Genomic DNA, 27,565 nt, shown 5'->3' on the forward strand with positions numbered 1-27,565 from the left:
TAAATTAATACAACTAGGAATAAACAATATAAATAATACAACTGGGGTGTTTTCTTCTCGAGACGATGTTTTATTCAGAAGTGCATTATTTGCAAATTGTTCCATAAATTGTTTACAAATAAACATTCACTTAAACAATAACGAAATTAGACTCAATATGACTCATGATTTTTGTACTAACATTTAAAATTAAATTCTTTTTAATTAAGTACTATTAATTTTTATACATTAATTTATTGAATATATTTTACTATCTTTAGTATATCAAAATTATTTACGATTTATTTTTATAAATATATTTTTCATTTATAATTAATATTCAATATAATTTAAAAATATATCTACATGGTAATAAGGTCTCACATTCCACTAACTCATTCCACTCATATTTCATTTAAAACTAATATATAGTAGTATATATATTTTTAATACACTGCGCTGGTGAGTTAACAGAGTTAGTAACTTAAAAACTTAGTAATATAGGGCACCCCTATATGTGAGAGCCATAACCATCAACTTTTTTTACCCACTTTTTAAACATTTCTAAAAACCCTTGCCGCCAAGAAATGAGACTCCAAATGACGGACAGAGAATGTAATGTTTAAGGTTTGATATTTCCATTAAATTTAATATTAAATATATAATTATATATATTCCACATATCTATGGTATGGAATATTCTATATGTGTATGGACTAATGGACATATTTATATACGTAGAAAATTTCATGATTTCTATTGCCATTCAATCTTCCTTTCTTTTACTAATGATTTCCTTTCCATGTTGACAGAAACACCATGCAACGCATTCCTCATTCCTGCAGCACACACAGTGGAAATATATATAGTCTAAACTCGAAACTGATTTGTTTAATTAAAAAAAGTAGAAGGAAATATATGATCGATTTATTTTAGTAAACCCTTGCCCTAGCGTGTAAAATACTTGGCACTAAACAATATATAAACCCCTCCCCTCCTCCACCCAAACCAAAACAAAAAAAAAAGTTGGAGCTATATAATTGACTCTACTATGGCTTCTTCTTCTTGCTCAAAAACCCTATCCCTGGCCCTTGTTTTTGTCATTGCGCTTTGTATTCTGAGTCCCGATGTGGATGCCGGTAGGCCGGGGGGAATGACTACAGTGGAAACGGATGTTTTGGCAATGAATTTGAAGTATTTTAAGGAAGATAAGGATAAGCTTTTCCTCGTCAGTCTTCCAAGGGGACTCGTTCCTCCATCTGCTCCTTCCAAAGTCCACAACTCTGCTCCACAAAATCGATGATTTCTCAATCCTATTATGGATTATTTCTTACTGTTTTTTAAAATATTTTGGTTCGATTTTATGTTATAGAGGCATTCATAATTCTGCATTAGATTAGTTGCATGCAACTATTATTTGTTTTGTCGAAAAGGAGAAGTGATATATGGTTTTGGTGACAATTTTTATGAAATCTGACGTGCCTTAACTATGTCTCTCAATTCAGTATAGTGTTCAATAATAATGGACATAAAATAAGCGGACATTAAATGCAAATTAATTCGTGATTTTTTACAAATTTAATTTATAGGTATAGTATGAAAAATATAAGTTTATGATTAGGGTATGTATTTTGGTATTCAAATCGTACATAATTTCCTCTAAATCTAAATCGGTGAGATAATTGAGAAAAATATTAAAGATATAGTTGGTTGTTTTAAAAAAAGAATTGGCTAGAATTTTATCACATGATTTCTTGATTTGTATGGTAAATTACCCTATTACACATTGTGATATTTTCTCTTTTCTGAGTTGAATATTTTCTCATTTTTGTCTTCGTGATCATAGAATTTGTATTATTACAATCATAAAAAAATTTATTTTGGAATTTTCAATAATTTTAATCACATTCAATTAATTTTGAGGTGAATAATATATTATATTAGGATGACTAACTTTGTCGAACCTCTACGTAATTACGGTGGTTTGGAATTTGGATGTGACTAATTGAATTACGCAATAATCTAATTATTTTTTGGTCAACTAAGAGTGTCCACCCGGCCTTCCTCAAAAGTTTAGGGAGAAAATCAGTAATTAACCATTTTTTTGTTACTGTTTCCGTACAAAGTGTCAAAATAACTAAAATATGGTATAAACCCTCACGTTTATTATTTTATTTATATATACTCTTTTAATCAAGTTTTGAGACTTGTCTATTCTTTTTTCTCGTCAGCATAAAAAAGATAATGAAAAAAAAGGACCTCTTATGCACTTACCATTATTCACAATTGTACCCCTCTTATTGTACCCCTCTTCTAAAAATTAAATAAACAATTATTCTTCATAGACTATAATCTATATTACAGATCGATCGATATGTGAGCATTATAATTTGTGGGAATTTTTGGAGAAGCATAGGCCACCCGCAATGCGTCTAGTTGCGGGCTCTATCTCGTCTCGAAGAGACGAGACCGCATCGAGACAGTGTTGCTGGCTCCGTCTAGTCCCCAGCCCGTCCCCATCCCGTCCCTTGTCTCACCGCGGAGGGAAGTCTCGCGAGACAGCTCGCCACGCGCATTGGCGACGTGGCGAGCTCCGGTTCGTCCATGACGCTCACTCGCTGGCCCGCGAGTGGGCGTCGTTTTTATCCGAAAAAATATTTTTTTATTTTTTTAAAAAATTCAGGAAAAATTCAAAAATTAAAAAAATCCCAAAAAATATACTAGCCGGTTTATAGCCGTTTTTTGCAAATTTTTAATTTTTTTAAATTTTTTAAGCCCCCAATCACTTCTATAAATATCAAATCATTCCCACAAATTAATCCACCATAAAAAAAACTCTCTATTCTCACTCAAACACTCTACATTCTTCATCTCAAAACATTATTCTTCTCCCAAATTTAATCCATTCTTGGATCCATTTGAGCAATTGCGTCGAATAAAAAAATCAAACACCCTGAATTTTCAAGTATCGTTGGAATCCACGGACTAAAAGTTTGTCGGAGCTCTCTCCCAAATTCGAAATAAAATCCTTCACCTCCCCAAGTCTATCGCTGCGAATTTTTGTTGCCTCGGGCTTTGATCCCCCGGAATAAGACGTCGCAACTGATGATATCTTCTTCTACTTCTTTGAGTTTTGAGATTTTGAATTTAGAGAGAGTGGGCGGAAGATTTTAAATTATGTATTTTTTTTATTTTTTTAGGATTTTTTAATTTTTTAGAATTTTAAGTTGTAATTTTATTTTATTTAATGAAGTGTGTTTTTATTAATTGAATTTGTTGGAAATAAAAATAAAAAATGAAATTGAATGAATATTTAAGGGATGAGATGATTAAGAGATGGAGGGATGCATGTGTTGTCTCTTAGTTAAGAGATGAGGTGAAAAGTACAGTGGGGCCCATAAATAGTGAATAGATGAGACGGTTAAGAGACGGATAAGAGACAGCGTTGCGGATGACCTAAAATCTAATAATGGAATACTGTATTCTCCATATGTCTCACGTTTACTTTGTTCCTTCTCCACTCAACTCATAAAATAAATACGTCCAAAATTTAATGTTAAATAGGAAATGCTCACTTAGAGTTGGACGGAGGGATATATATTTATTGTAAAGTGTACATACTATATAATTATATTAGTTATTTTTTCTATTAAATTATTAGAATTTATATTAATTAAGTGAAAATTACATGACCCGTGCATAAGTTGAACGAATGGAGTATACATTTTTTAAGTGTACATACTACATAATTATATTAATTCTTATTTCTATTATATTATTAATAATTTATATCAATAAATGAAAAAATATGACCCGTGCTCGGGTGGTAATACTAGTTTAGAAATCATGACACGTTCTTTTACATCCTCCCATGAAAAAATGACATGTTTCGTTTTTAAGACATCTTTATTAATCACATGTAGTACTCCATATTAGACGTCACCACGGTTCGGGAACCGGCGGTTCACGGTTCGGAACCGCCGGTTCCGGTTCAAAAAATAGGTGAACCTGAACCGGCCCGGCCAAGGATCGGCGGTTCCGGTTCCTGAACCGTGAACCGGCGGAACCGCCGTTGCATGTCCGGGTCCGGGCCGGTTCGGCGGTTCATTTTTTTTTAATACATTGTGAATTTGTAATTCAAGTAAAAAATGTAAATATATTTGTATAAATAAAATTAGAATAAAGCGATGTACAAATGCAATGCAATTTTATTGATACAAATTACAACTTTAAAATTGCAAATTACAACTTTAAAATTACAAATTACAACTAAAAATGTACAAATTCCAACTTTAAAACTACAAATTACAACTTAAAATTTACAAATTACAACTTAAAAATTATAAATTACAAAAGACTTAAAGTCTTGATTACAATTTACAAATTACATATTCGAAACAAAGGGGAAAAAAATAAAGGAAAAGGACTTGAGCTCAACTTAAATTTAAAATTTAAGTTGAGATGCCTACGTATCCTCAATGCTCAATTGCATTTTGGAATCAAAGTCCACGTAGTTCTCTTACCTTGCTTACCTATTTGGCTTGATCGTAGGAATTGGCGGCGCGCCTACTCTTCTTCGTCGGGGAAGTAGTCTTGGTCGGGTTGTACTACTTGATTGTTCCAATCCGGTTCTTGGTCTCTAAATTCGGCGGAGCACCAATCATCAAGTAACATGGTGGCTTCCATGTTTTGCCCGGTGAGTCTACTTCTTCTGTCGTCCAAGACATTGCCTCCAACACTAAAGGCGGACTCGACGGCGACAGTGGAAGCCGACACCGAAAAGATCTCCTTGGCCATTGATGCAAGGATGGGAAAATCTTTCTCGTGTGATCCCCACCAATCTATGACGTCGATTTGTTGGGGAACAGGACCTCCTTCTTCCTCATTGAATGAAAAGTGTGAGTCAAAATATAAGTCTAACTCACTTGTCGAATTTGCCGTCCTTCCTCCGCTGTTGAAGCCGTATAGGTCCGCCAATTGGGATTGGGCGTCGGGGTCATCAACTTGGAAGAAGCCAAAGTTATGTGTTTGACGGGGGGGTCTAGGTCTCACTTGGTGGGTACGGTTGTACTTGGCTTCGTAATCGTGAAAGAGAGCCCGCAAGTCGAACTCAAAACTTCTTTGGAGGCTTGGGATGTGGGGGATGTTTATTTGGAATGTTTGGGCTAGGTTTATGTACTTGTCGTCGTCCTCGTCAGTTTGCAAAGCTCGGGATGGTTCAAGATCAATAGAAGCCAAATTGTTGTAATAAAATTCTAAAATTTTGAAAGTACCAACTAGTTTCCACTTTGGATCCAAAACTTTGGCAAGCAAAAAAACCGTGGGGATCTCGTTGAAATACTTGAGCCATTTTTCAACCATATTATATAAAACACACATTAACTCAAGATTGTTTGTGGAATTTTTCATTGTAGTTTTAAAACCAAGTGATATGATCATGCAATGTTCTAAGACACGAACGGATGTGCAATAATACACACCCGATAACTCAATAGTGGCATTTCAAAAACCTTTGAATAACTTAAACAAGCTCATGCTTTGATCCCAACAAGAAGATGTTAGATATAAATCATCAACAGGGTAAGTTCTATAAAAATCAACTAAATATTCTATATGCTCCAATGTAGATTGCAACATATCATATGTGGAGTTCCATCTAGTAGACACGTCTAAAGTAAAAGTTGTGTACCTTATTTTCTTCGAGTGGCAATACTTCTTCCACGCCTTGCCAATTTGAGGCTTCCAGTGGATCAAGGATACAATTGTAGTAATAGGTTGAATATGTCTTTGCCATAAAGACAAAACATCTTGTACACATAAGTTTAAAATATGACAAGTACATCGTTGGTGAAAATACTTACCACTTATCACCGGGGAGCAAGCCGCATTTAAATCGGCTATACTTGCGGTGTTAGCGGTTGCGTTATCAAAACCAACCGAAAATATCTTGTTGCATAACTCATACTCATTCAAAACTTGAATAATTAAAGATGCAATTGCTTGTGTGGTGTGTGGGGAAGGAAATTGTCTAAAACCAATTAAACGTTTATTTAAAGACCAACTATTGTCTATAAAATGACATGAAATTCCCATGTAAGAATTTCGTTGGAAAGAATCCGTCCACACATCGGAGCAAATATTAACTTTGTGCCCCAAGGTGGAGAGGAATTTTCCAACCTCTCGTTTTTTGTCAAAAAACTGACGGTTGTTAGATCTTTGAGCAGTAGAGGGGGGAATTCTCTTTGTAGCAACATTAAAAGCGATTTGCATATTAACTTCATATTTTTTGTCATTAAAAAAATTGAACGGCAACTGTTTCATTGTCGCCCATCTTACCATAGCATCGGTAACATTTTTCGGATCATATTTAAATAGTGGCGTACCTGTTTGAGACGATGAGCCGGCGGGGAAGTTTATTTGGCTTTGGGACTTAGTATGCCCATATTCCACGGGGTGTTTTGACTTCAAATGGCGATGGAGAGTACCATATCCCCCACCGATAACAAATGGATAGACTTTATCGCAATAGTTGCAATATGCTTTGAACTCACTTGTCTCCACGGTAGTGGTCGGATCATTAGGATTTGAAATTACCACCGGGACCTTCTTGAAATGTTTGGTGAAAATCTCAGATTTCAACTTGGGAGGCATCTTTTTCTTTTGTCGTCCTACGGAAGGAGGAGGATCGGCCTCCTCCTCATCATTGTCGCCAACTTGGCCGGTGCTAGAAGGGGGAATTGATGCGATCCATCATCGCCTTCGTCCGACGATAGATTCACATCGTACTCGAAACGCGAAGCCGAATGTGAATGCCCCCCTGTTGGTCGTCGTCGGCGAGGGCAAGTAACAAGGCCGCATTTCGATCTTCTTCCTCCTACGAAAATTATACAACTAAGTAAAAATACTAACAAAAAAATAAAACACATAGACACATTGATGTTGAAAAATGAAATTATGAATTTAATAAAAATGAATTAACAAAAAATTAAAACATATTATAACTTACTTGAGCTCGAAGAGCGGCTAGCCTTCCCACCTCTTCTGCAACTTGTACTCTAGAAGGGGCACGTCGACGACGAGTATCACTTTGACTTTGATCTTGGGCAATTCCCTTGCCCCGATCACCACCACGACGAGATGAAGACATGATATAAATATTTATGGAAATTGAAAGTGGAGAATAGAGAGTAGTGTGATTGTGTGAAGATGATAACGTGAACAACGTGAGAGTAAAGTATGAGCGCAAATAACGTAAACAACTTGAGAGAATGAGGATGGAGAATAGAGAAGTTGAGATTGAGAGAGAAATTCTTATTAACACAAGAATGAGGTGATTAGAAATGAAGAGGATGAGTGGTATTTATAGGGGAAAATTGTGATTAAAAAAAATTAATTTTGAAAAAACGTCCGAACCGCCGGTTTTCGGTGGAAACCGGCGGTTTTTCGTCTATTTCAAAATTCAAATTTTTAAAAATACCGTTGGAACCGCCGGTTTACCGCCGGAACCGGCGGTTTTTCGGCCGAAACCGGCGGTTTCCGTCAACGGTTTCTGACCAAACCGGCGGCCGCGGGAGCGGTTTCTGAAAAGGCTAGGAAGTAGGCCTAAAAAGGTGTCGGGAGGTGTCGGGAACCGCCGAACCGGCGGTTCCGGCGAGACCGGCGGTTCGGAACCGCCGGTTACGGTTCTTCAAAATCTGCAAACCTGAACCGGCCCTGCGGTTCGGGCGGTTCCGGTCCCGATTCGAACCGCCGGTGACGGTTCCGGTTCCGGTTCGGAACCGCCGGTGACGGTTCCGGGCGGTTCGTCCGGTTCGGTTCGGTTTGGAGACCTCTACTCCAGATTTCTAACATCATTTTACACTATTTTTCTAACCCTCATAAATATACATGCAAAGTATATGATATAAATAAAATAATACCACAATAAAATAAAAGGTTTGAGTGACCTATATGGCTAAAACCACGGGGTAATTCTTTTGTTGTTCTAGAGTATAATTAATGTTTCATAAGTGTACTGGACTTTTTTTTTTGTTTCGGCTTTGGGAGAGACGCATGAGGGTCGTGCGTCTTCCGTTAATGAAACACATGACATAGATGCGTTTACAGAAAGACGCATGACTCTCATGCGTCTTTCAATTTTTCATTTTTTAAAGACTCATTAGCGTCATGCGTCTTAGGGAGAGACGCATCTCCATCATGCGTCCGCTTGTTTTTTATTTTATTTTATATACGACGCATGAAGCTAATTTGAAGTAGTATAATTTATAGTAGGAGTAGTAAAATAATCTGTTTTGTACTTTCAAGCATAGGAGTAATAATTGATGAATTAGGGACGACTATAATTTATAAAAATGGATGTTTGTGGTTAAAATATAGTACTACTATTTAAGTTTGAATCTCACGAACAACACCAAATAAGTAAAAAGATTAATTTCTACCAGTAGTCCAAACAAGAGCAGCTGCCATTGTTGAAGTGGTGGAACCTAGTTCTATCTCTAACTATAATCTCTCTTCCATATATGAGAGATAAAAGCTTAGTACTAGAATGGCAATCCACACATACCCGGAGGTTCTTTAGAGCATCCACAATGGCGGATGTCTCGGCGGACGTTGGACCGGCGTGTCGGACGTCCGCCATTAGGCAGCATGTATACGGATATGGACGTCCGCTGCGGACACCAGAGTTCCGCGGCTTTCCGGGACGTCCGCCATTGGGTTGACACGACGGACGTCCCGATTTTTATTGTTTTTTGTGAATGTCCGTCGGGATGTCCTTGGGGATGTCCACCATTGTGTAGTGGATGTCCTTATGACGTGGCAGTGCAGTGAGATGTCCTTATGACGTGGAAGGAGGCGTTTTTGGGAAGTCCGTCGGGATGTCCGCCGGGACATCCGTCTCATTGTGGATGCTCTTATGATCCTCACCGACGTGCAAGAATTTGTCGCATAAAAGCTTAGTACTAGAATGGCAATCCACACATACCCGTCTGATTTTTGCAAATTAGAGACGCATGAGCCTCATGCGTCTCTCCCTAAGATGCATGACGGTCATGCGTCGTCTATAAAATAAAAAAAACAAGCGACGCATGATGGAGATGTGTCTCTCCCTAAGACGCATGACGCTAATGAGTCTTTAAAAAAATGAAAAATTGAAAGACGCATGAGAGTCATGCGTCTTTCTGTAAAACTTATCTCTGTCATGCGTTTCATTGACGGGAGACGCATGACTCCTCATGAGTCTCTCCCAAAGCCGGAACAAAAAAAAAGTCCAGTACACTTATGAAACATTAATTATACTTTAGAATAACAAAAGAATTACACCCAAAAACCACCCATCCAAATTAAATTAGTATCTTTATTTTTAGTATTAACTACTCAGAATATTAATACTAGAGTAATAATTAGTGGATAAATTAAAACGACTAACAAATTCAACCAGCGTCATTATAGAGTAATAATTAGTGGATAAATTAAAACGACTAACAAATTCAACCAGCGTCATTATTTCGAATTCCATCTGGCCTCTTTTCAAAATATAAACCAAAGTTATTCACTAATCACTATTTTAACAAAACTAGTAAGTAATAAATGAACTCCATTTTATCACGGTAAATTTATTGATACTAGTATAATTAGGCAAGGATAGTTTAAAGTTAATTATGGTGGCTGAAAATAGTTAAATCTTTTAAAAGTCTCTCCTCACATACAAGAAAACCCTCTGTTGTATCTCGAGTCACTCGTTTCCTCTTCATTTCCCATCTCTCTCTATATCTCTCGAACATTCCGTCTCTGGTTCATTCCTTCCTCTCCGAAGCTGCAACCGGTAAATTCTTTCTTTACTTAATCTATTGTGTTTCGAATCGGTTTACTGTTTATATTCTTCAATCGATTTCCAATGACTTCTCAAAACCTAGGAAGATGCCTCCTTATATTATCTTTAATTTTCATTACGATTGCGCTAGTCCTACAATCTCCGATCTCTTCCAGTCTGTTGTTATATTTGAAGAATCGTATCGATCCTGAATTTCCAAAAATAATTATATACTCTGTGCTGATTTTGGTCGTTTCGATGGGGATTCGGCGTGTTTTCAGCAGCTTGTTGCACTATATGCTTCCTAGAAAGAGAGCAGGGGAAGGCGAGGCTGTTAACGTTAGCGATTCCGATAGTGTCAAGAGGCAGCGCGTGGTTTCTTCTACAGAAAACTCAAGCAATCAGGCGAAGAACAGCAGCGACGGTGTAGGGAACAGCAACTGCAGCGAACCGACAGTCACCGACATGGCGTTTGACAATGGAACCCAGCGTGATATTGATGAGGATCTCCACAGCCGGCAGCTGGCTGTCTACGGGCGAGAGACTATGCGGAGGCTGTTTGCTTCAAATGTTCTCGTGTCTGGAATGCAGGGCCTCGGAGTTGAGATTGGTATAATTTTTTTTCTAACTCTCTCAGATATACTCAATACTTGGATGCTATTCACTAGCTGTCACAAGCTTTATCGAATTTGTGAACGCTCGATTTAATCTATCTCGGAATCAGCACTAGTTTATTCAAGCTATTCTGAATCGGTTACTGTCTTTGGGATTTTTTCCTTAGGTTTTCCCTTTATTGCTTTTAATTTAGCTATTACTGGAGATGCTTGCTGTGTGGCTGTCCTCATGTCCCTGATGACCTAGGAGAATGTGTCAAGAGATATTTTTTAGTAGAATTCACGCATTTACTCATAGGATCTGATTTATATTTGTGTTTGCTTGTGGAAGTGTCTATTTCCAAATGATACTCATATTACAACTTGACTTGTGTTTGAATGCTTATTTGATGAATAATGTGGGAGAGGCTAATTATAACTCAATGCTTTTTAACACTTTCAGCTAAGAACCTTATCCTTGCTGGTGTGAAGTCTGTGACGTTGCATGATGAAGGATCAGTGGAGTTATGGGATATGTCTAGTAACTTTGTATTCACAGAAAAAGATTTAGGTAAAAACAGGGCACTTGCTTCAGTTCAGAAGCTACAGGAACTAAATAATGCTGTGACTGTCCTCACTTTGACTACAAAATTGACTAAAGAACAACTTTCAGATTTTCAGGTAATTCTTTTAGTATAATTTATTTCTTTTTGTGTTCCCCGCACTTTTCGTCATTGATTCCGTGCATACCTAGTCCCCCTCCCCCTCTGGCTCTCTCTCTTTGTTGCTTACTTGCTTTTGGTTTTCATTTTGCTATGTATTATACCTTCTCCAAACTCTAAAAGTGTGCCTTTTTGCTAGCTTTGAACATGCATAAGATAAAGTACTTATTGATGTGAGTTATTGCATATGTTACTTCATCTGGCTGAGGCTTCAGTGGGATAAGTTCAAACACCACGTAATCTCATTGTTTTTAATCAGAGTTTTTTTTTCTACTAATGATGATAAATTCCCATTCAGTTAAAATCCAAAATAAATTCATGTGACTGAATATTTGTTCATATACATTATATTCAAGTGCATTTCTACAAACATCTTCTGTACTTTCTTTTCCTTGACATGTGTACTCTTTATTCAAATTTATCTACTCGTGAAATAGAACCGTTGATTCACTTTGTCTTTTGCCGTGCATATTGTTTCAGTACAGTTACATACACTTCTCTACTCCTTTATAACATGGTTGTCTCATTTACTTAAACAATCCATTGATTGGAAAACTAAACGTTTTAGGGAAACTTTCATTATCGCAGTGGAACATGCTGACCTAATAGCTAAAAACCTACAATGTTAGAGAATACATTGTCTTATGCATATATGTTATCATAAAGATAAGCTTACGTTTACTTTCCGTTACTATCATAACATAATATGGGTCTAGTATGTCTAATTGTTTATATCAATAACCCCTACATTTGGAAGAACTGAAGGAATGTTCTCTTCCGTCCTATCCCATATATGCTGTGCAGTTAATTCTACTAATTATAAGCTTTTGTTTTTCTAAAGTTGGAGGAAAAATGTTTTACCCATGTCTTGATAGGACAGCTACTCTGTGCTCGGCATTTGCTTTATTTTAGGCATCAAATGAATTCAGAAAAAAAGCTTAAGTTTACTTTTGAACTTTCCTGCAATCCACCACTGCCATGCATACATTATTATTATTATTATTATTATTATTATTATTATTATTATTATTATTATTATTATTATAATTATGTTTCAGTTATTTCTTATAAAGATAAATGTTACCTATGCAGGCTGTGGTTTTTACTGATATCAGTTTAGATAGCGCAATCGAGTTCAGTGACTACTGTCATAATCATCAGCCACCTATTGCTTTTATAAAGACAGAAGTAAGAGGTCTTTTTGGTAGTGCTTTCTGTGATTTTGGACCTGCATTCACTGTAGTCGATGTCGACGGTGAAGAGGCTCATACCGGAATTATTGCATCTATCAGTAACGACAACCCTGCTCTTGTGGCATGTGTGGATGATGAAAGGCTTGAGTTTCAGGATGGGGATCTGGTTGTATTCTCAGAAGTCCGAGGAATGGCTGAACTAAATGATGGAAAGCCAAGAAAAGTAAAAAATGCACGACCTTACTCCTTCAACCTTGAAGAAGATACAACTAATTATGGTGCATATGAGAGAGGTGGTATTGTAACTCAGGTGAAACAGCCCAAGGTGCTGAACTTCAAGCCGATGAAGGAGGCATTAAAAGATACTGGTGATTTCCTTCTTTCTGATTTCTCCAAGTTTGACAGACCTCCTCTTCTGCATTTGGCATTCCAAGCATTAGATAAGTTTGTGTCTGAAATGGGGCGCTACCCGGTTGCTGGTTGTGAAGAGGATGCACAGAAGTTGATATCTATAACCAGTAACATGAATGAAAGCCAAGGTGATGGCAAATTGGATGATATTAATCCTAAGCTTCTTAGACACTTTGCTTTTGGTGCTAGAGCTGTCCTGAATCCTATGGCTGCCATGTTTGGTGGCATTGTCGGGCAGGAGGTTATGAAGGCATGCTCTGGGAAGTTTCATCCTCTTTTCCAGGTTATTAATTTCTCTCTTGCTGAAAGCTTTTCTCAACTTGTTTTCATTGTATTTTCTATGTTTCCCCTTTTTTTTTGACTAGATTAGTAATGAAACTTGTGGCCTACTGCTTAGAATGAGTCCCGATTTGAAGTTTTTAAAACAATTAGAAGACTTATCGGCAGTTCTTAACAAAAACTTGCTCACTGTGGCCTGACCGCCTGAGGTCTTGTAAATCTTGTTCTTGCTTATTTTAGATATGAGTCATGACTTGGACACTATATAGGCTAAAACTGCAGCATTCACTTCTTGTATGTATATGGTATGGGTTGATGTTATTGTTTTGCTTTATCTTAATTCTCTTTTTGTGAACTTCAGGTCTATTTTTTGATGCATTATGTAATTATTAAAACTTTTATCATACTTTAAGTCGCACAATCACTGTCACCATTTCTGCTGTAGTTACACCATAGCTGGCATAAAAATTATATAATACAGCTAAACTTTTTTGTTGTGATGTTATTGCAGTTCTTTTACTTTGACTCTGTAGAATCCCTTCCTACCGAGCCAATTGATCCCAGCGACTTCCGGCCTTTGAATAGCCGTTATGATGCCCAGATTTCAGTGTTTGGGTCTAAGCTTCAAAAGAAATTAGAAGATGCAAAAACTTTTGTTGTTGGATCTGGTGCTCTAGGCTGTGAATTTCTTAAAAATTTGGCTCTCATGGGAGTTTCATGTGGATCATCTGGAAAACTGACAATTACTGATGACGATGTGATAGAGAAGAGTAACCTAAGCAGGCAATTCCTCTTCCGGGATTGGAACATTGGGCAGCCGAAATCCACTGTTGCTGCTTCTGCTGCTTTGGCAATTAATCCTCAGTTTCATATAGAAGCTTTACAAAATCGTGTTGGCTCGGAGACTGAGAATGTTTTCCATGATGCTTTCTGGGAGAATCTAAGTGTTGTGATCAATGCCCTAGACAATGTAAATGCCAGACTTTATGTTGACCAGAGGTGCTTATATTTCCAGAAACCACTTCTGGAGTCTGGAACTTTGGGTGCCAAATGTAATACTCAAATGGTCATTCCCCACCTGACGGAAAACTATGGTGCTTCCCGTGATCCCCCAGAGAAACAAGCACCAATGTGCACTGTGCACTCCTTCCCGCACAATATTGATCACTGTTTGACATGGGCCAGGTCAGAATTTGAGGGATTGCTAGAAAAGACACCAGCTGAAGTGAATGCATATCTATCTAATCCTGCTGAGTATGCCTCTGCAATGAGAAATGCTGGTGATGCTCAAGCAAGGGACAACTTGGAACGTGTAATTGAGTGTCTTGACAGGGAGCGATGTGAATCTTTCCAAGATTGTATTTTGTGGGCTCGTCTAAAGTAAATCTCTTTTAAATTCTCCTTTTGGGTTGGATTTATGTTGCTAACTTCCCTGTTGATATGCTTAAATGAATTTTCTGTCCATTGGCAGGTTTGAAGACTATTTTGCAAATAGGGTGAAGCAGTTAGCTTTCACCTTCCCTGAGGATGCTGCAACCAGCACTGGTGCACCTTTCTGGTCAGCCCCAAAGAGGTTTCCTCGTCCCCTGCAGTTTTCTACCTCTGATCCCAGCCATCTTCACTTTATTATGGCTGGATCCATCCTGCGAGCCGAGACATTCGGCGTCCCTATACCTGACTGGGTGAAGAACCCAAAGAAACTGTCAGAGGCTGTTGATCAAGTCATTGTCCCTGATTTCCAGCCTAGAAATGATGCAAAAATTGTAACTGATGAGAAAGCTACTAGTCTTGCTACTGCTTCCGTGGATGATGCTGCTGTTATTAACGATTTAATTGTGAAGCTTGAGAAATGTTGCCAGGCATTACCACCAAACTTCAGGATGAAACCGATCCAATTTGAGAAGGTTTGCATCTTGTCTCGTTAGTGCAAATTTAACAATGCTGCTAAGAACGGTTTTTATCTATCTATTCATCTACTTTCTCTCTAATGTTGCTGTGTATTTGTGTAGGACGACGACACCAACTATCACATGGACCTGATTGCAGCACTTGCAAACATGAGGGCAAGAAATTATAGGATTCCTGAAGTGGACAAGCTGAAAGCCAAATTCATTGCTGGGAGGATCATTCCAGCCATTGCAACTTCCACAGCAATGGCCACCGGCTTGGTGTGCCTCGAGCTATACAAAGTAATCGATGGGTCCCACAAGGTAGAAGATTATCGCAACACATTTGCCAACCTTGCTCTCCCGCTATTCTCCATAGCAGAACCAGTGGCTCCCAAGGTTGTTAAGCATCAGAGCATGAGCTGGACAGTGTGGGACAGATGGATCGTAAAGAACAATCCAACTTTGAGGGAACTGCTCAAATGGCTTTCTGACAAAGGACTGAACGCCTACAGCATTTCTTTTGGAAGTTGCCTGCTCTACAACAGCATGTTCCCTCGACACAAGGACCGGATGGACAAGAAGATCTCCGACCTTGTACGGGATGTAGCCAAGGTAGAGCTGCCACCATACCACAACCACGTGGACGTTGTTGTGGCATGCGAGGATGAAGACGACAATGATGTTGATATTCCCCAAATATCCATCTACTTCCGCTGATCGCTCACAAAACTAGGACCTTCATCCTTTGAACTCCCTTCCCTTCTGGTATTAAGTTATATGAAAGACAGCATATCATGACCATTTAGAGACTCTTATCATAAAGTGGAGTGAATTTGAGAACTTGACTTGTTCTTTGTCACGGCTCTTTTTGGGTGCTAAATTTGATTTTTTGCATTTGCTTTGTAGTCTCATAGGTGCCTTATTGATTGGTAGGTTCTCTCTTGTGGAAATTATAACTTCTACTACTATTAAACTTAAGTATATGGAAATCAGTTATACTTACACAAGATCCTTGAAAAAGGAGTATTTGATGTCACGGTAAAATGAATAGTTCCGGTAACATCAATTAGATGTGTGCTGATATGGAGATTTAGTTATAGTTGACTCTTTATTCCATAATTATTGAATATTAATTGGATATTTTTTTGAGGTGAAAATTATATGTATTCTTTATGTAATACAATTGAATTAATTTTGTATACTTTTGTATTAAATTGGTTATTATTATATTTTAATTTATTGTAAAATAAACATTAAATTTATATTTATCATATGATGTTTAATTTCCTTTTTAATTATTTTATTTTAAATTACAATTCAAATGCTACATAATCAATGTGACGAAGATCAAATATTTGCTAACGCACATGAGGTCTTCATTTTCTGTACTCTTATGTAGAATTAATCGTCTTCTCCATCAACAAAGGGACCAGAGCTCCAGTTGAAAAGCCAAAGAAGAATTCAAGAAAACGACCGAAAGATGAGCAGAGCTGATCTTATGCTTGACCTTGCTTTTTTTATTCATGTCTAGATCTTGGGAACTCTCTTTTGGTGGCTTATGCCTTTGGTATAATACGTATGATATATTCATATATTGTAAGCATAATTTTAGTTAATAATTAATGTATAAGTAGTTAGTATCTTTTGTGATTTATTTACTTAGTTTGTTAAGATTAGATTTGATATTTCATAATCAATTAATCAATGAAGAAATATCAAAACTCCTTTTATTTTTCACGTTTTTTACTTTCATGCAATACACAAAACAACATAACCGATGTCCCCAACAACATTGTTCTCAATGATGGTGCTACTCTTGATGTTCCAAATGACCTTGAAGAGATCGTTAAGAATCACGAGGAGTCGCCCCAGGTGCTTGTTGAGGCAATGGCTGGAAAAAATATGGTGCATAATGACAAGATTGGTGATCGTATTGATCCAACACATCGGAAGTTGGAGATAAAGGCTGGTGTTAAAAAGAGTTTTTATGTAGAGAATTTAATGGAAGAGTATATATGTTTCCTGCTGGGAGAATTTCACTCAGATTCTATCTAAAAGCGTATCGAATAGACGTATTGAAGCAACAATGGCTAACTCCAAGAATTCAGTATTCCACATTATATTCACATGCATAATGGTTCACTCAGATTCTAATTAAAAGACTATCGAATAGACGTTTCCAAGAGTTCAGTATCCCACATTATATTCACATGCATAATGGAATCATGGTGTTGTTCTAGTATACAAGGCCTGATCGTGGGCGTGTTCTAGTATACAAGGTCTGATCCATGATTAACAGTGTGCTGTGGGCGTGTGCATTTGATCCAGGTGGGGAGTTATAGACTTAATTCACTTTAGAGTTCGATAGACTTAATTCACTTTAGATTTTATAGGGATTTACATATATTTTCTATATTTGATTTGTATTCTTATTTTCTAATGAATCCTTTTATTATTTCTCTTTAACCCTAGTCGTTCATCTGCTGTCCGATCGGAATTCCTCCTGCACACAGCCACCATTCCCACCCGCTGCTCATCGAGATCGTATCAGGGTGTCTCTCGTGGGTGTTGTGCTCTCTCTGCTAGTTCTTCTCTGTATTTCTCGTGGGTGTTGTGCTCTCCCGGCTAGTTCTTCTCTCTTTTTTTTTCTCTGGTTGGTTATGGGTGTGTTTCAATGTTGGCAGTAGATCGGTGGTTAGCTTTTGTCTTGCCTGTTTTTTGTGTTTTATGTTGGACGTTTTGGCTGTTGTACTTTAGCTTGCACGTCAATAGGCTCGAGCATATCTTGTTTTGTTAAAATATCCATGAGACTATTTTAACTACAATTTATTTCTTTTTAATTTCTTAGATTTTCCATGAGTTTTGAGGATATTCTAATTAGTTTTTTATTTCAATATTTTCAATTTGTTGATAACATCAAAATATATATTGGAAAGAATTGTTTTTTACCACACGAATTATTAATATCTTTTTAGTTTCTTATTCAAATTTTTATTTTTAAACTGAAATACATGAACTTTGAGTTTTTCCTTTAAATTAATTTTTTTTAACTTTAAGGTGGCGTATTCATCGGAAATGTCCCGTGGCAAAAAACATTGAGTGTCAAAATATTATCGTTTGATTAGAAATAATTTGTCTATATATACACAAGCTTTTGAGATTTTCTTGAATTTCCTTTAAACTTTTAGATTTTCTAGAGTTTTCCTAAAAGATTTTTTTTAAATTTTTCCCTCAACAATAATTAAAAAAAAAAAAATCATTTAATGTCCAGCAACTTTGTTTTAAATTTAGGCATGTGTATTAATTTAACTTTTTAATTAATGTAAGATCCATATGTAGTTGAACAATTGAATGTTTCAATTGATCATAGTACTGAATTGAGAATTTCAAAACAAAAATTGGTGGTTCTTGGATTCATTTGAAAATCATGTTCAATTGAATAATTGAAATCTCAATAGACTATTTATAACAGTTGGGGGTATAATTGAGATATTTAATTGATCTAAAATTTATTTTAATATGTAAATTTAAATTATATTTATTTTAATTGATCTAAAATTTATTTTATCACACAACAGTTAATGTAAGATCCATACGTAGTTGAACAATTGAATGTTTCAATTATCTTAGTACTGAGTTGAGAATTTCAAACGATCCTAAAAATTGGTGGATCTTGGATTCATTTGGAAATTATGTTCAATTGAATAATTGAAATCTCAACTAATTTGAACTTAAAGCAATTGGGGATTCAATTGAGAATTTTTATTGATATTAAATTTATTTGAATATATAAATTTTAATTATATTTATGAAATATAGTAATATACTAATATTATTGTGACTATCACACAACAATATTACTCCATTTGCCTACTAAAAATAGTCTCATTTGTAGAAGGCATAAGTTTTAATGAAAAATTGGTAAGGTAAGAGAGATAAGAGGAGAAAAAATAGATAAAATAAGAGAGAGGAAAAAAGTAAGAAAGATGAGGAAAAAAGTGTGTAAAGTATAAAATAAAGTTTCTGTTTTTGAAATATGACTATTTTTTATTGACAACCAAAAAAGCAAAATAAGACTATTTTTTGTGAACGGATACTAGGAGTACTAAAGAAAACAAAAAAAAAATATCTAAAAATAGATATAAATTTAATCTTAAACTTAAAACTTATACTATATATATTAAACACAAATTTTAAGAAACGCCTCAATTAACTTGGGACGGAGGAAATAGATGTATAATTAATTTATGTAAGTAAATAGATTAAAATAAGAGAGAAAATAAAGTAGGGGAGTTGAATAGAGAATTAAATAAGTGAAAGAGTAAATAAAGAGAAAAAATATACTACTCTCCTTTTGCTAAAAATAAAAATAACTCTATATAGGAACATCCTGAAAAAATACTCCATAACTCCATTAACGTGAAACCGAGGGATTACTATGATACATTATCTAAGGCCAATCATATTATGACTGCATAATGGATTGATTAAACCCGGCTATCAAATTCATTTGCGTAATCTATAAAATCTGTGTGTTTGTAGGGGTAGAATTGTCAAATAAGACGGTGCTAGTTTTTAATAAACCTATGATTATGCTTAATGACACTATTTTTGTTTCTTATAGTTAATAATGATGAGCTTAGGACAGTCTCTTTTTATGAGCCACATGCTATATCATGGGCCATACAATAATTATGCTTCATTATTAAAATACAAATCAATCTAAAGTAAGTGGGATTACGAAGTACAGTACATTTCATTGTATTGTCTACAAGAGTAGGAAAACATACATGGTACTCATCATTCTATATAAAAGCATATAATAATTAAATTGATGATAATCTTTGTGATAGACCCAAAACTGGAGTTTGTGATTCGCCATCTACTTGGTACATATTCCAAGTTGAGTGTGATATTATTAATCTTTGTGATTATATTTTATGAAAATCTATTACTAAGGGATTATATTTTATGAAAATCTTTGTGATAGACCCAAATTTGACACCAGCCTTTTTTTTATTCCATATTTTTTGTTTACTGTGTTTTGTACACATCTCTAGTGCTTGAATTAAAATGTAACGAAGAAAATTCCAATCTAGACAAAGTGTGAAAAGTAATACGAAAATCAAATGTTTAATCTTACAATTTAATTAAAAAACACGCACATGTAGACATGTGCATCTTCTGCATCATAATTAATTGGACTAATTCTCATACTTAACCCTTTTAGCCTTACAATTTACATACAGTTCATATAGACTATAGTTGTGCGCATACTAAAAGGTCAGCTTATGCTGCTTCTTGTCAGAATATAATATCTTTTTCATTGTCTAAAAATGCTTAAACGAATCTTTGACAAAATTTAACAAAGTGTGCCGATATACAAAACAATGTCCTTCAAATTTCATTTATTTTAGTTTTCAATCCCACTTTCAGAATTGCGGTTGACTGTTCACATTCACCCACTAAGAGCATCCACAATAGCACCTAGCGCACCGCCTAGCCGAGCGCCGGCGCTAGGCGGTCTATTGCAGCCGCCCAGCGATTTTTGCGAAAAAAAACCGCCTAGCGCTCGGCGGTGCGCTAGGCGATCCGCTAGGCGCTATTGCAGCGTCCGGATCGCCTAGCGCACCGCCTAGCGCGAATTTTTAATTTTTTTTTTGTTTCCGAAACACTATATATACGCGACTTGCCCGTCATTTTCATTCGCACCACTTGGGCCAACGATGATAATGAAGCCGGTCCAAGCCACGGCGTGACCGCCCCCAACGTACGGAGTGGGGTACCTCACGATGAAGACGGCCGCCTCCAAGCACATGCCGACATGCGCCAAACGGAGGCTCATATTCGACTCCAAAAGAATTTAATTGAAGAGTTATGGGCGCGGAGGACTGCACGGCAATAGTTTTTTTTATTAATTATGTAATTTTTTTTAATTAATGTACTTTTAAAATTTTAATAATATTATTGAATTTTCTCGTATATGTCTCGTAAATTAAATTGCGTATTTTGTGTGATTGTTAATTATTTGATTTATATAATTTTGAGTGATGTGGCTAGGCTATGACTGGGCTAGACTATTTATGATGTGACAGGAGGATTTTTAGTGTTGATGATGTGGCCGGAGGAGTTTGTGGCTAGGCTATGGCTGGGCTATTGCTGGACTATTCCTATTGTGGATGGCCTAAATATTGCTATGAATTTGCAATCAATCTTTCCCCATACCTCATGAGAACATGTCAGTGTATAATAATGACATCATTAGTTTTACCCTCGACTCCACCGACGCAATAATCACGCAAACAAGAGAGGGGAAAAACCTCAAAAGCTAAACCAAAATGTGACATAAAGCCTAAAGGGATGGGGGTGGATTAGGTTCAACTATATTGGCAGACAAAAACTAGCAAATTTTATCCCCTTCAACTACCCACGATCAAGACATAAATCAAAACCTAAGCACATCTGGTCCATAAAGTAGCTCACAATGCCTACAATCATGTCTGCATTGTGATTTTGTTAAAGTATTTTCATTTATATTTGGGGCGATTTCTTTTTTTGAGCTTTGTTTATTTAGTACAAGAACGTGTGGGATTCACCCGAGAGACTTACTACTTGGATGTATTCGCGTTGTTGTTGTTGAAGCGCGATAGGGTTGATATGATGTCAGAGAACTGTGGACGTTTTGAGGGGCAGTTGTTCCAGCATTTGAGCATCAGTGACCGAAGGAGCTGCGGGCAGGAGTCGGGGATGTCGGGCCTAAGCCCGCACGCGGCTATCCCGACTGCAGCCTGCACCGGTGAATAAGCAGAGTATGCTATCTCACCTGTCACCATCTCCCATATCACCATCCCAAAACTATATGCATTACTCATCCAAGTTTCTGTCACGTTTTCTGGATCGCCAGCAATTATCTGTTTGCACGTACGAAAAAGTCTACTTAGATATACAAATGTGATTACCAACATATTTTAAACAAGATGGTTCATGAATTTCATAGATTCATCATTAGTAATCATGCTTGGAACTATAGTAGTATAAATAAAAAAATCAGTACCTAAAAACATCATGAGACACAACTCAATCATCTGAGTTGTAAAACTATTCATTTGGGAAAAACAACATAAAGCTGTAAATGCCATAGACTCAAACTAGATGCATCTGCCACACACAGGGAGAAATCAAAAAGCTTATTCTATGCTATTAATCATCATGTTAGCACAACAAATGATAGCCCTAACCAAACTCCACTCTATAAAAATCGCTCGCAAAGGCTATATAACATCTGCTTCACCTTTTGAATATAGGGTGGTGCCTATCAATTTGTAAGATCAATTCAATCTTTTATGCAATCTAGTAGTACTAGTATATAAGAACATGCATAACAATTAACAATTAACAATTAACAACTAACAGACTACGAATTTGAATAGTGAAACCAGTAGTACTAGTATATAAGAACATGCATAACAATTAACAATTAACAACTAACAGACTACGAATTTGAATAGTGAAAACGGACCTCCGGAGCAAGCCACCTATAACCATCAGTTTCATACTCCATAGCGTCACCAACACTCTTGCAGGCAGAGACTATTCCCATATCACCCAAGCAAGCATTCCCGCATTTATCTAACAAGATCCTCTGTGTATTCAAGTCTCTATACGCGATTCCATGATCATTCATGAACTTAATTCCCTCAGCAACATCAGTGACAATGCGTAGAATCTCTTTGATCTGAATCTTCTTGCTCTTCATAATCAAGTCATGGACAGTTCCTCCTTCCATCAACTTAGTCACGATGCACAAACCATGATCATCGTCTACACAAACTCCATGAAACTGCAGGATGTTCTTGTGCCCACATGTCATCAACTCCAACAAATCCTTCCTACACTCAAACTCATAGGCATTTCCTTTGTCACACCCCTTGAGCTTCTCGATCCTAACTTTCTTGCCCTTATACACCGCCTTGAACGTGCCCGGCCCAGCCTGATCTCCAATCTCAACTGCATCGTAGTTCAGAAACCACCTCCCGATCTCATCACGGCCAGAAACCACAGTCTGCCATTCATCCACAGAAACAACAATCGAATCATCAGGTAGTGGCAACTCAAACTGAAGTTTCGAGTCCGAATTCTCTCCTCCACTCCTGTTACTCCCATCACCACCACAATCCTCTTCGATCTCCCCGAATTCTTTCCCCCTAGTGCTCTCCTCTTGGCATCCACAGAGGCCGAAAGGGAGCTTAATTGGATTGTTTTTAGGCTTCTTCGAGGCTAATCTAAGTGCATTCTCGATCCGAGTTTTGAACATTTTCTCCTTCCCTGTTTGAACAATCAGCACAACAATCCCCAAAGTGCACCCCTTCTTCTCAAAGATCTGCAGCTTTTTGCAGCAAATCGACGAGCTGTCGAGCGCTCCGGACATTGCCGGCCACGAAATTGCGGAGTTACATGCAAACGTAAGCTTGAAAGCAGCGCCCTCAGCGCTCGTATCTTCATCGGAAACCTCCTGAATGATAATCGCCGGATTGTCCTCCGCCGCCGCTTGCTCAATCAACTTGATGTGCAGAAACACATCCTTCATCTCAAAACCAGCTTGCGCATAGCTATCAATCAAACGAAATCGCAATTCATTTTCAACCTAATCTGCAAAACCTACTTCGATCGTGAAACGGAAACGGAATCGACGACGAAATTAAACAAAAAGGCGAATCAATTTCACCTGAGCGGCAGAGAATCGTAATGCTTCCTCAGATTCGACACCAATTTCTCCGGAAGCTGGCTGCCGGGGTACAACTGCGTCAGGCTCCGCACCACACTCCCCCACACTTGCCTCCGGCAGGTAGCCGGCGACGAGGCCGGCATCTCGCGAGCAGAATCTAGGTTTAGAGTGTTCTTCAATGAGGCAATCGCCTCCGACACGTTGCGGCTCAGCCTCTGGAACCGCTTCTGGAAGGCGGAGGAGTCGCGTACGGCGGCAGCGGCGGAGGAAGAGTTATTTTCCGGCAGGTATTCTGATCTATCGTTAGTTCGCATCAGAACTTGCTCCAATATGTCTTCATCCGTGCTCGTCCGGCTCGACCAGCACTCCAGAGCTGCAGCCATGGCTGGTAGCGGAGGAAAGAGAAAGATAGAGAGAAGAAGAGGAGAGAGAGAAAGAGAGAGTCGGATTTTTCACGAATCACTGCTCTTAATAAAATAGCACGAGAGAGAGAGATTTGAAACGCTGATTCAGTTTTTCCTCGTCTGTCTGACATGAATCATAAATTCATATAATACTGCTAGATTTACTCAATCAAAATAATTTGTTATTTTAAAATATAGGTATTTAATTTACTATATCTATGTTGTATGTAATCATATTACAGAAATTTTACCCATGTACACCCAGTTTAGTGTTTCTTTATATAGTATTAACAATATCTTTTACGTTTATGACAATATTAAATTTATACTATTAAATTTATGTTTAAGAAATTCGAATAAACTATTTTTTATAAAATTAATTATGTAATTAAACCTTTGAATTGATATGGATTGGATAGAGGTAGTGGTACTGTAAAACAACTGTGAAGTGCAGGTGCAGCAGATACAGTGGTAAGCCAGAGCACAGAAGATAATCTGTTGTCTCAAAAAATAGAGTATATTGTGGACTGGATTTGGATCCATTGATAAATATATACTCCTACAATTATATTTATTGGAAGTTCAACAGCAAACACAACGCAGTTATTGGCCCAACTGCAATTTGGAGTAGTTAGTTAAGCCCACATAATAATTTATTTGTTGGTATTAAAGAAAATAGAATAAGGCATTTAAAAGTAAATAAAAACTCATTCTTAAACTTAAAACTAACAAGTAAAATAAATATAAATTAATTAAAACTAAAACTTAAGATGAAATAAAAAAACTTATTTTATTGAAGCTAATGACATAAAGGCGTATATAGGAAATAAAGAAATTTCACTGAAAGAGGTTATTATTTAAAAACACTCCAGTATTAATAACTGTACTTAATGTTTTGAATATATTTATAATTACAAATACTATTATATCATTGTGTGGATGACCGCAATGTAGCTGTATAGTTTTATTATTTTATAAATAGTTCCAACACTCTTTTTTTTATATAAGTACTTTGATAGATATAAATATCAACGCTGACATTTTTTTTACTGTTATTTTGTCATTTGTTGACATTTTATAATAGTTCAGATCATAGTTTGAAATTTGTATAATATATACTGTTTGTATTTTATCATTACCCAATAAATATAAATACAAATATTATTATAAAATTGTTTTATTAATAGGTTACACGTAGCAAGCAGACATCACATATTTTCTACCAAAGTAAGAAAAAGGAATTATTAGTAGGAGTACTTGATTAACTTTCAAAAATATTAGTAAGAGTAGTATTTTTTTCTACTGAACTTTGAAGTTGGAAAATTTTGTCATAAATTTAGAGCGAGATGCTAATTTACCACCGATGATAGATTTCGACATGTAGAAGACGTAATGACATCGTTTTTATGATATGAAAATTGACTTGGCATATGAATTTAAAATGAAATTACTCCTTGAGCACTATAATAGAACATAATCATAGTGTTAAAACTTAAAACTCAATTTGAAGTAAAAACACGACTAGTTCATTATTTGGTCATATCCAATATTTTATATGGGTCAACAATGATTGAAAAATGCTACTCTCTCGTCTCAAGATAAGCGAGTCATATTCCTCTTTGAGATGTCTTATTATAAGTGAAATATTTCCCTTTTTAGCAAAAAATCATCTCTATTACTTTATTCTCTCTTTACTTCTCTACTTTTCTCTCTCTCATAACTTTGCTATCTCTATTTTAAGTATTTAAATCAATTCTGTAAATGTCGTGCCCAAAAGAAGTGCTTCGCTTATCTTGGAATGGAGGGAGTGCCCATTTTCCTTATAACCATCCAAATAATTGATAAGTCTCATTTCACACATTGACTTTCGGGTGATTATACATATATTTGGGGAAATTATGCACAATATCGTGAGTTAAGTGTGTAAGATGGGAGCAGTAAAAAGTGCAAACTGACCATGTAGAGTGTAGATGGAGCAAATGGAGTGCAAATGCCAAGAAGCTACCCAACTGATCAAGATGAGTAATTATGACGAACTGGCACTACAATGAGTACGGAAGAGAGAGAAGCAGAAGATACCCTTTGCTACAGGGGCACAAATATCAAATCAGGAGGAAGTTACCCTAGGGATTGAAGCTGGGAGTCATCCTATACATAAAGGGTCTTAACAAAGAAGAAATTGCGCTTAACTCCATTGCCTACTTTAGTCTTAGTTAGATAGTGCTGAGGTTAGTACACTAAAAGATGCTTCTAATGCACGTTTTATTAGCACTAAGAGTGTCTCCAATAGGGGAGCCATGGCTCGTGGCTCGCGTGTGGCTCGGCCGCGGCTCAACCCAATTTTGATTTTTTTTTTATTTTTTAATAATTTTGAAAATTAATTATAAATACCTCATTCCACACATTTTCATCTCACACATTTTTAATATTTTCAAAAATTGTTTATAAATTTTTATTTTTTTAAATTAAATTATTCATTTTTTTATAATTATTATAGTCCGATAATTTTTATTCTAGTTAAATTAAAATATACAAAAAATGAAAAAAATAATTAATTTGTGGCTTGGGCTTGTCCACTATTAGGGAGGACAAGTTTTTTGGTGGCCCGACCAAGTTTCGTGGCCTAGGCCAAGTTTTTGTGGCTTGGGCAGGGCCACAGGCTTAACTATTGGAGACACCTTAAATAATCCTGCAGGTATACAGGGTATATATAGTATAGCTAAAGGTTAGTACCAGATATCGAACACAGGGAAAACGAACACAAATTGGTTATCTTCTACTATTTGGAGAAACAAAAGGTTTTGGATTTTAAAAAAAAATAAAACTTGTAAAAGCAAAGAAAAGTACGATTATAGATAAATCACAGGGATGTGCTTTCACAGTAATGGTAATACAAATTCCAACTATAACACCCTAACACAGTTTATACTTCACTAGAACGAGTCACATAAATATTGCCCATATGGCACAAAGTAGATCACAGACACTAGGGACGTCAATCCTAGATTTGTAACTCCTAAAAGCTCCTAAGACTCCTAATGTTCTCGCTCTCAATTAATAGTGTCATTTTAAGGGAAGTTAATTGTAACGTCAACTAAGTTCTTCTAGCTCGCAAACCTCCTCTCACGATTATGTTGCAAGCCAATAGATCATCATAAAATGTGACACTCAAACGTGAAGCAATTATCCAACACTTAGAATAGAACCAAAGTAATAAACAAAAGGGCATTAACTAAATAGGAACTGTATAACCAAAGTCACTACTAACACATCCCTAGAACTCTATGAATTTAGTTATACATGAAAGAATAATCTAAAAACATAAGTTGTAGGGAACACATCCCTGCACTTTCTCCAACGGTCGCTGCAATATGTTTCGTAGCTTCTGCCTCTTGATCAGCGGTCGCTGCACTTTGTTTCAGCGTCGCTGGCAATCATCCCGTAGCTACTGGATCTTCCAGAGGGGTAGCTGCGCACAACCCAACGGTCGTTGGGCATGTTCTTCTTTTCAGCTCAACTCTGTTCAGCGGTCGTTGGCAGCCAGCGGCCGCTGGCTTTG

The 27,565-nt window shown here is 36.6% G+C and overlaps 2 protein-coding genes across 4 annotated transcripts; one reads left to right on the forward strand and one right to left on the reverse strand.

Moving 5' to 3' along the window:
- The first annotated feature begins 9,654 nt into the window (after positions 1 to 9,654).
- On the forward strand, positions 9,655 to 15,771 carry LOC121761904 (ubiquitin-activating enzyme E1 1-like). Of its 3 annotated transcripts, none has more exons than XM_042157613.1 (7): positions 9,655 to 9,802; positions 10,072 to 10,400; positions 10,847 to 11,064; positions 12,198 to 12,992; positions 13,500 to 14,368; positions 14,460 to 14,892; positions 14,998 to 15,771. In XM_042157613.1, the coding sequence occupies exons 2-7, from the start codon at positions 10,088 to 10,090 to the stop codon at positions 15,592 to 15,594; spliced, it is 3,225 nt and encodes a 1,074-aa protein (XP_042013547.1). In that variant the 5' UTR covers positions 9,655 to 9,802; positions 10,072 to 10,087; the 3' UTR covers positions 15,595 to 15,771. The 3 variants fall into 3 exon arrangements, with proteins under 3 accessions (XP_042013547.1, XP_042013548.1, XP_042013546.1); XM_042157614.1 differs by having other exon boundaries at positions 10,075 to 10,400; XM_042157612.1 differs by lacking the exon at positions 9,655 to 9,802 and having other exon boundaries at positions 10,034 to 10,400.
- Positions 15,772 to 21,269: 5,498 nt separating this feature from the next.
- On the reverse strand, positions 21,270 to 24,138 carry LOC121762482 (inactive tyrosine-protein kinase 7-like). Its single transcript, XM_042158365.1, has 3 exons — positions 23,603 to 24,138; positions 22,397 to 23,486; positions 21,270 to 21,788 (listed from the first exon to the last, which is right to left on the reverse strand). Exons 1-3 carry the CDS (start codon positions 23,983 to 23,985, stop codon positions 21,486 to 21,488), a joined length of 1,776 nt encoding a protein of 591 aa, XP_042014299.1. The 5' UTR covers positions 23,986 to 24,138; the 3' UTR covers positions 21,270 to 21,485.
- Positions 24,139 to 27,565: the final 3,427 nt, after the last annotated feature.

This window comes from Salvia splendens, chromosome 13, assembly GCF_004379255.2.
Source record: "Salvia splendens isolate huo1 chromosome 13, SspV2, whole genome shotgun sequence".
Taxonomy (NCBI): domain Eukaryota; kingdom Viridiplantae; phylum Streptophyta; class Magnoliopsida; order Lamiales; family Lamiaceae; genus Salvia; species Salvia splendens.